The sequence below is a fragment of the Accipiter gentilis genome, chromosome 21 (assembly GCF_929443795.1).
Source record: "Accipiter gentilis chromosome 21, bAccGen1.1, whole genome shotgun sequence".
NCBI lineage: Eukaryota > Metazoa > Chordata > Aves > Accipitriformes > Accipitridae > Astur > Astur gentilis.
The window spans coordinates 16,595,800-16,605,397 of NC_064900.1; the positions used below are offsets into that span (position 1 = coordinate 16,595,800).

General features: G+C 48.6%; 1 protein-coding gene across 1 annotated transcript; it reads right to left on the reverse strand.

The window, feature by feature from the left end:
• Positions 1 to 1,431: 1,431 nt before the first annotated feature.
• Positions 1,432 to 9,358, reverse strand: TIMMDC1 (translocase of inner mitochondrial membrane domain containing 1). Its single transcript, XM_049824456.1, has 7 exons — positions 9,221 to 9,358; positions 8,914 to 9,079; positions 7,309 to 7,397; positions 5,365 to 5,432; positions 4,514 to 4,592; positions 2,988 to 3,098; positions 1,432 to 2,417 (listed from the first exon to the last, which is right to left on the reverse strand). Exons 1-7 carry the CDS (start codon positions 9,313 to 9,315, stop codon positions 2,318 to 2,320), a joined length of 708 nt encoding a protein of 235 aa, XP_049680413.1. The 5' UTR covers positions 9,316 to 9,358; the 3' UTR covers positions 1,432 to 2,317.
• Positions 9,359 to 9,598: the final 240 nt, after the last annotated feature.

Here is a 9,598-nt window from a genome sequence, read left to right on the forward strand (position 1 = left end):
AAAATCCAGTGTAAGGTGTTCTCACTGTATCCCTGCTACTTGTGTTACCTACTCTGAAAGTGGAGGACTGATAACTTCAGTGCTGTGCTTTTGCTGGGGGGGTGGGGAGGGTGGAGAATCCCTTACATTTGTATTTAAAAAATAAGCTCTGAACCAACTCTTCACTCCCCATTTGGACAGTGACTTTGAATACAAGAAATGAGGAAGCGAGGGAACTAAATTCAGTGGGAAACAGAGCAAAAAACAGCTGCTGATCTTGAGTATAGATGGAATTCTCTGCTTTCCCTTGCTAATGTGCAGCTAAGGACATCTAGCAGCCCTCCTCTCCTTACATAGAAAGAAATCCACACAAGTGCTACACCTTGGCTCTGCCTACCCTCCCATGGAAGAACATGCCTGCATCAATGGTCACACACAAGAAAATTGGTATTCTTTAGATATCACATTAAATACCACTGGATAGGAGTAGAGAAAGACTGAGCAATGACACAGCTAAATGTCATCAGAACTGCTGTACAGATAAGAGTGTGGGATATTGTGTGAGGATGTAACAGCAAGAAAAGAACGGGGGGGAGAAAAAGATAAAACACAATTGTGTAACCACAATGGCAAAATGTGACTCAGAAAGGCCTGCTATTTTGTTTTTTGAGGGGCCAGAGGACAGTAACACTACTGTCACCAATGCATGCAGAGCTTAAAATAGGAAGGGGGGAGACATTCATACCTTTGCTTATTCAGCTCTTTCACTTGCACCTAGAAAAGGAAAATCAAAGCTGGTTGATGACAATCTGAAAACACACATATTTCTTCAATGGAAAAGTGAACTACACTGAGGTGTTTAAAAATAAAATGCTCATTTCAGAAGTCAGAAAACATAACCACCTTCTTGGAAGCAAGCTGTGCCAAAAAATCTGCTTTGGGTGGGTGGAGTATGCTTTGTGGAATCAACTGTTCACATTTCAAGCAACAGTAATTAGCTGTCCCACAGAAGAGCATTCAACCAGCACAGACTGACTACTCTTTTCTTGTGGGAAGGAGCCCCAAACCTCCTGCCTGGATGTAATTCCCTTTAATAGGAGAAAAAACTCCCACAAAGAAAGGGGACCAGAATTCTGACCTTCTGCTTTGAGGGAAACGGTGATGGCCCACCTGGCCCTGCTGGGTACAGAGCATTATTACATTAACTTCAGCCCTACCCATGGGTAACAGCTATGACTTAACAGTTGATCTATGGTACAAAATAATAAATAAGAGCTGGCACTCTCCTGGCTCTTGTCTTTGTTACAGCCTGGATAGAGGACTGTCTGACACTGCCACCAGACTTTATTGCTCGCTGGTGGGATCTTAGAGCTCTTCTCATGGGGTATCACTCAAGTAGGTTTCTCTAATGCGACTACTGTACTAACATAAAGAGCTTATGTACACAATCACCACTGCTAGATGGCTTTATTGAGTGTCTTGAACCACATTTCCCCCAAAGGTAATCCCCTAATTTCCAACCTTCAAATGAAATTAGAGGCCTTTTTATTGTTGTTAAAACTGTCCACAGTGCCAATTCTTCTACCATCACCACCAGAAACAAGTCATCCTTTCTGTGCCCCCCTCAGTTACATTTCTATTGAGAAACCCAAAACATGTCTTTTTCAGGGTATTTCCATATCATTCCCAGCTCCTCCACCGTTCCTCAACATTGATTGCAAAATACCCCAAGTACTGTAGGAACCAAGTGTGTTTTTCGGCAAAAAGCCTGAAGAAACCACTGTCAGCAAAACATCATTGGTCCCAGCCAGGCCAAGTCAAGCTGCGGGAGGGGGGTAGCAAGAGGAGGAGAACCGCTTTCTCTGGTGCTGCTTGCATTGCACTTCGACAGCAAGTTCTTCAGGTACTGTCTGAAGAACAGCTTTCACCAGAGCATAATTAGCTTTTAGAATCGGGGTATCATCTTTAGCATCCAAACTATTCACAGACTCCTTTACCTTGAATATTTCTACATCACTGGTGGGTTGGAGGTTTTCAGCAGTGAAATGGGTTCTAGACGAGGCTCTGGGGCTGCCCTCAGCCCCTGCCAAACCTATATGACACTACCTAGTCTGCAGAGTCTGCATTTCCACCTTTTCAAGTGGAACAGGTTTGGCCCTCCTAAGCTCTTGTGCAGTGATACGCATCCACAAACAATGTTTTCCTGCAAAACGCTCTTTCACAAGTGCACAGGCTGTAACTGTGTTCACAGAAGACTTCCGTGACTTCTTGACTGAAGACTTTTATGAGCAGAATCAAAATACTTTATAGCTGCTCACAACAGAGATCTGGGGAAGACTCAGTAGCTCCTAGATTCTTGCGCTCTCTCCGTCTCCCGTCCTCCCTGGGCGTTGCTTTCCATTTCACCCAAGACTTCAGTCACACTGAGTCTGGATTGCCTAATGAGAGAAGAGAGAATGCTAAATTTTATGCCTGTATCCTCCTGACAAAGGCATCACTGCTGCATCCCAACTCTTGAAAAGTTTCTTCTAGAGCTGGCACTACTTGTGAGTTTTAGCAAGTCAGTCATGCAACTAGTGCCATAGCCTTTTCTCCTCAAAGCCTCCAGCTATCCTTCTTCTTTCCTCGCTTTAACGGGGATTGAAAGAAGGCAGCAATGAAGAAAAAGCCAGAGTTCTAGCCTCTCTCAATTTTGGTAAAGAAATAATAAGGTGCTCGTCCTGCTTGTCTTCTTGGCCACTGCTAAAGTGAAAAACTAATGCAGAGTTACTGGGCCGGGGCGGGGCACAAATTTTGAACCAAATACCTCGTTACAAAATAAGTAGGAACATCTAAGCTGGGAAGACTAAATCAGCAGTTCTCAGACTGATATGTGAAACACACCAAAAATCAAGAGCAGAACCGAGGTTTAGAAAACCTAGTGTGTCGTGGTTTCTTTAACTGTTTGAACCACACAGACCTAGACGCGCTTCTAGTCAGAGACTCAAAGAGGGAGGGCTGTTCCTTACCACTCCACTAACTTCTGTTCATACAGCTCCCTGCGCTCACGATTTCTCTTCTCCTGGAAGGTCTCACCAGCAACCTTCTGCATTATCATTAAAAGGGCCCCTGCAGGGATCCTAGAGGAGGAAGCAGAAAAGTCACAAGTCACCCAGGGGACACACAACAGTAATAACTTACCAGCATCGGCAAAAGGAGCGTGCGGGGGCCAGCCACCAGATCAGTGGCGCGTAATATTCCCAAATACTCACATCACACCACAGACTAAGGTATTCCTGTTGTCAGCCACCAAACACAGCCCATCTTCAGCTGTGACTCACTGTAGCCCTTTTGATTTTTTGAATTTATTCATTGACAGGAACACATAGGGCAAAGGGGTAGAAGGATTTAAGGTGCCCAAACAACCCCTGTAGATTACCTAACCTATAATTCAGACAGTCACACCCCTACTTAGCTTCAGTACAGCTCTGGAGGTACTTGTGTTTTCATTGGTAAAGCTCCTTAGGCTGCTTCCAGGCTTGCCCACAGCTGACACCATCCTGACAGTGCTAAACAGCACATACAAAGCTCATTCTCTTGTCCCAGCAAGATCCCCAAATTCTCTTGTGAGGATATTCATAAGTCAGTACTTTGAGAAGAAATCCCAGTTCTGCTTGAAAAGTCAGACTTCTCCTGAGTTAAGAGGTCATTGTCCTGATGGACAGAGCCCCTGAGAGAGAACCATGGGTTCCTCCATGCCCCAGGGAGCTTTAGGAGATACACGGCTACGAGACATATACGAAGAGATGTCCCATCTTACAGCCTTGGGTTGTGCAGCCCAACCACACAGCTTCTTCCTCAGCATTTCCTAGTGACTGTTGCTCCACATTTTGGCTTTGATGGAGCCTATTTTGTAAAAAAAATAATGTTTACACAGATTCCTAACCTAGGGGCTGGTGGTTCCCCAGGTCCCCCCTTCTTCAAAAGGCATCATCATGACATCCAACACCCCTTGTGTGCTGTCTGGATTCTGAGCTGATACAGAAGCAGTTGCTGATGAAGCTGAGAAGGAGCCCAGAAGCTGTGTCTTACACTACTGTCCTTATCCACAGACAACACAGTTCCTTAAAACAGATGTTCAATGGTTCTGCGCACAACCATTGGGCTCATCAGTGACCACGCCAAAGAAGGGCGACAGGAGACTCGTCTATAACCCATCCTGACAATTTCCTATTTAACAGTAGTTAGCATCTCCTCTAATAAGCAAATAGCAACAGGTGACATGCTCTATCGAGAGCACCGAGTTCTTATCACTGAGGAAGCAGCAAAACACAAATCAAGAAAAAAAGAAGAAATAAAAAGTTTAAAGGTTGGAAGAAAAGTCATCATCATGAGGTCCCAAGAGAGATACAGAAAATCCCTCAAGGCAAGAGTGGAAGGAAGCTTCTGTAGCCCCACCTATGATTCATGGCTTGGTGTGTGAGACCACCGTCTAACACACACCCTTAAAGAGTAGCTGTGTCTCAATCACTCATTGGCAGCAGTCACAACTCACCCAAATGCTGTTCCAAACATGAGGCCTCCTGCCAGTCCCTGTAGGCCCAAATGGATTCTGAAAAGGGCTCCTGTGAAGGCTAAAAAAACCAAAACCCACTGAAACCACAAACAGCCCCCACCACCATCACATACAGATGGAGGGAGCTGCTTTGCTGCATTTCTCCTTTCTGTGAGCTGACATCTACTTTTAACAGAGCGGAAACCAAGCACTGTGGCCAGCGGGAGGGACCCTCACTATACAGTCACCATGGTCTCTGCACTAAAACATTGCAGAAAGCTCCTTCTGCTTCAGAAAAACTCCCCCAGAAATGCTAAGAGGTAAAAGTATCTATGAAAGTAAAACCGAGCTCTGTCCAGGCTGGAGCATGACTTCCCCCCCCCCCCCCCGCCCACTTTTTTTATTCTGTTCAACAACAGCTAATAATAGTAGCTGCCATGTAAGGCAGAAAAGATCAGTAAAACAGGTATCCAACTGTAAGGGCAATAAACAGTGCACTGAACTGTTCTAAAGACCAGAAACAAGAAATGCTTTCCTTGCTAAATAGGTAGTTATGAGAGCAGGTTATGCACCAAGTGTTGCCTTTACCCGACACAAGCATTTTTCACCCAAAAAACTCCAGCAAGTATTTTGAAGTTTCAGAAGTGCATCGATATCTCTCTGTTACAAATAAAGGCACCCAGCAGTTAAACAACAGAGCAAAGTCACAACGACAGTCAACAGAACAGGAAACAAAACCCAGGAGCACAGAAGCTAGAGACCTGCTCAAATCCAAGAGATACGGATTTCTGCTTAAGCTTTTCTGCTTACAACCCTCGCTCATGAAGAGAAAAATACACAAGCAGTCTTACCTCCTGCCGAAGCATAATTACTGATGGTGCTTTTGTTGCGGTACACAGACAGACCAGTGCTCACCATGCTGCAAAGTTAAGGCACAGAAGTCAGCAGTTGGACATGGAAGAAGACAGGTAGCAAAACACAGCCTGAAATGAAGCCGGATTTCATTAAGCCAACCCTCAGGTTGCCTCTAACCGCCTTGTTGCCCATCTGTCCGGAGCGCACACATGCCAGCCACAAGTGCCTCGATTTCTGTGACTTTACTGCACAGCCAGAGGCCAGTGAATACCAGGATTCCTAGCCTGGATCTGGGATATTCTTCTTCTTTTTTTAATCAAAGATATTTTTTTTCCATTGTATATTGAAGGATAGAAGGAATTGAGCAATGCAAAGGTCCTGTCAGTCAGCCAGTCCCGATGTAGGACCGTACCCCCAGAAGCGGAACCCATGTGTCGGTAAGCTCTTGCCTGAAGACAGTCCCCACCACTAGAGCTAAGTCACACTCATGACGTCAGCAGGGTCACCTACTCTTGCAGGATGAGATTTCCCACCAGGGTAGGTATACCATCTCCTCCAAAAACATCAGCAAAGCCCCAAAACACTCTCTGTTCTCAGTTCAGCAGCCACATCCTCCCCATCACTTCAGCAAGCCTCCTGCATGACATCTACAAGTCAACAGCAATCCTCCTCTCCTTCCCAACACCGTAACATCGTCCTAGCCTTTGTACAAGGTAAAATGAAACAATCTGGTATTAAAATGCGAAACTCAAAATTCGCACAACTGCAGGACGAAATCTTCAACTTGGACTCTACAGAAACAATTAACGCGGAGTGACGAGTATCTTCGTTCAAAGCCTTTTACAAAGGGGTGGCAGAGAAGGGCGACGATCGGACCTCAGGGGAGACACCTAGTGGAAGATGACGCGGTTACACGTCAAGCCCAGGAAAAACTAAAGAAATCAAAAGTTCCAGGAAAGAAAGCAAACCGTTCGCTAACTAAACCTAAGAACAGACACTAAAGCAAAAGGAGCCAAAAAACCCAAGAGAGATCGAGGAGGAAATTCAGAAATTCAGAAAGAAATTAGGGAGATGGAAATACAAAACAATGCTAGTCAATATTGCTGGTATCTTAAAAGCAGAAGGGGAATTTAAACAGAACAGACCTGCAGATATCGTCAATGCAGGTTTCGGACTGCACATAAATTTGCCATTTTGAATGTTAGGGAAGGAGATACTCCTAGTTTAAAAGGGCTTTATTTGGAAGAGCATGTTTAGTTTGATGCTATATTGTCAGAAATGCACTGACACATCTGAGGGAGAAAATCAGGGAAGCAGAACAGTATCTCTGCGTTTGTGGTGCGTGTAGGAAAAATGCGAAGGCCTGAATGGGTACATACAACTGGTAGGTCTGGTGTTCAGTGACTGCTTAATATCAAGATGATCATCTGCAAGCATTTGAGGACAAGAACAAAGAATTGGGAGTAATGCTAGTGTATACAACCTAGGAGTAATGAGACCTAAGAAAAAGGAGAAAAATTAGCGTGGGATAGAAAGCTCTTCCAGAAACAGCCAACACACTGTAACACTCTCCCAGAGAAAAACACAAAAAAAGAGATGAAGCAAAAGCAGAAAGAAGCCATCAAGTACAGGGAAGAACATTATTCAAGTCAGTAACAGCATGGATTAGACATAAGGAACAGGGCTTTTCCAGTTTTAGTTTTTGTGTTGGTTCATTAGAAGATTTGAATTCTGGGATAATTATAAAAGGTTACATGCTCTTCAGGTTCACGTCTTATCAATCATCAGACTCGCTATTAACACAACACTTTGAGCCTCAATCAATCACCAGCAGTCTCTCGGGGAGCTGCGAGCACTGCTGGCACACGGGGCTCCTTGCTGCTAGTGCTTAAGCATCAGCCAGCTCTTCTCCCACTACCACTGGGAAACACTTAACTTACTTGAATATTGTCACAAAAGTGGCTACTCTCCAGCTCCAGCGCCAGCCGTAGCGGATGAAACTCCTGAGACCAGCCTGATGCGCAGATTGCTAGGGGGAGAGAGGAGACGGGTTACAGACGACAGCCCTGCTCCTCCTCGCGGCCAGCACCACCAGCCCGCTGCAACCCTGGCTATTCATGACAGGTCACGGGACCGATGTCACTTGGGAATGACACCCTGAGCCTCAGGGATCAAGTCGGCCACCTTCAGAGGAAGAGCTGCTCACGTTTACCCCAGCCACCAACAGGAAAACCAAGAATTAATTCCAGTTTGTAACATCAGCTGGTCTTTCTAATCCCAGTGCAGAAACACATCTGGGGGGACAGGGTGAGCTTTCTGAGGACAGTACGGGAGAGTGGCAGAGAAGAAAGGGGGACGAACTAGAAACTAGTGCTCAATTATTATGAGTTTATAAGTATTAATAAATAATAACCATTAGCCATAAGTAAATAATAACCACTTACTTTAAATGTTACGAGACCATGAAGCTCTGCAGTTTAGCACTGGCACTTAAAAGTTTGGCAAGAATCAGCTTTTAAAAGGATGTGATAAACAGAAACTTCATAAAAATTAAAAATATTCCAGTTAATACCATGAAAGAAAATGAATTCTCTCTTGCAGTGCCTGTGCCGTAAGTGCTTAGCCCAGGTGCAGATACACAAGAGAGTCAGCAGAAGGACAGCGTGAAGCCACGCAGCAATACTTTGCAGACAGCTATGTCGGGGCCAAATCTAAACAGCAAACAATGTAAAATTCAGATTTCTAAAGGGGGGGGGGGTTCTAATAATCCAGGTAACCAACATTTTAATTGAAGGAGAAGCCCCTAAAAGTTCCAATACACCTATAAAATGTCAAAAATGTTCTTTGTTATGCGGTACGGTGGTAAGCCAGAAGAATTTTAAGTGGTCTTAAATTAGCTCGCATTAATGACACTACCAATTTGACGCTACGGGGTGAAGTCTCTTGCCAACATATTAAAATTCAAAAGCCAAAAGGCTGTTCAAGACATATCGTTCACTGAGCCACGTAACAGAACGGCAAAAGTTGTTACCAACTTTTTCTATAACTAAGGACGATTTCCTCAAGTCAACCGCGCAGAATTCGCGTAAGGCGGGACAGCTAACTTACACAACGGGTGACTGGGCAGCCTGCACGTATCCACGCAGGTGGAGCGAGCACCGCGGGTGTGTTTTGGGGGGGGGGGGGGTTTGCCACAAACCGTACAGAACTGCGGCGCGGGCGCAGCGCTGCCTGACGCGCCCCTTGGAGGAACGAGGCCACTCCACTCGCTCTCCCACGGAGGCCCGTCCGCCACGAACCGCCGGCCCCTTCCTCCGCAGCCGGCCCCGCACGTCTGGGGGGCTTCGGGGGGGGGCTGCCCCGGGAGGGCAGGGCCGGCGACGCGTCCTCCGGTCCCCGGAGCGGCGGGCGATGCCCCGCGCTCCCCCGACGGCAACCCCGGCCGCTCCCCCCCCCGTGTGATCCTCCCCGCCCCCCCACGGACACGGCCGGGGCTCCCGGCTTCGCGGGTGGGCCGGGCCCGCGCAGCGGCGTGGGGCTCGTACCACCGCATCGGCGCGGTTCTGGAAGAGCTCCCCGTGGCTCCGCTCGATGAAGGCCTTCCGGGCGTGGTAGAAGGCCGGCAGCCCGCCGTACATCCAGCCGACGACTCCCCCGGTGAAGCCCGACTTGAGGATGTTCACCGTCTCCTCCGGGTACCGCTGCCGCTCGCTGCAAGGGAAGGGCAGGGCTGGGCTCCGGGCTGGGGAGGCACGGGGGGCCCGCGGGCAGCGCCGGGCCCGGCGCCCGCGGACGCCCGCAGCCGCCCGCCCCGGCCCGGCCCGGCCCGGCTCGGTCCGGCCCTGTCCTCACTCTCGCTGCCAGAGCTCGCTGAGCCGCTCCCAGCCCGTCTGCGGCGGCGGCGCGGGGCGGCCGAACTGCGGCTGGGCGCCCACCCCCTCCGCCATGGCCCTCCCCGGCGGCGGCGGCGGCGGCGGCGCTGGGGCTGGGGCTGGGCGGGCGCGGCAGCGCCCCCTGCCCCCCCGGCGGGGCACGGCGCCGCGGGACAGCGCAGGGCCGGCCGGGACAGGGCCGGGCCGGGACCGGGCCGCCCCGCCGGGAGCGGCCGCGGCCGGGGGCGCCCGGTCTCCCCGCAGGTAGAGGCGAGGGTCTCGTCCTCTCGAGGAAAAGCAACGAGCCAGAGCCCGTTCAGCAACCCGAAAAAAAACCGGCACGCAGCCGACCGACCCC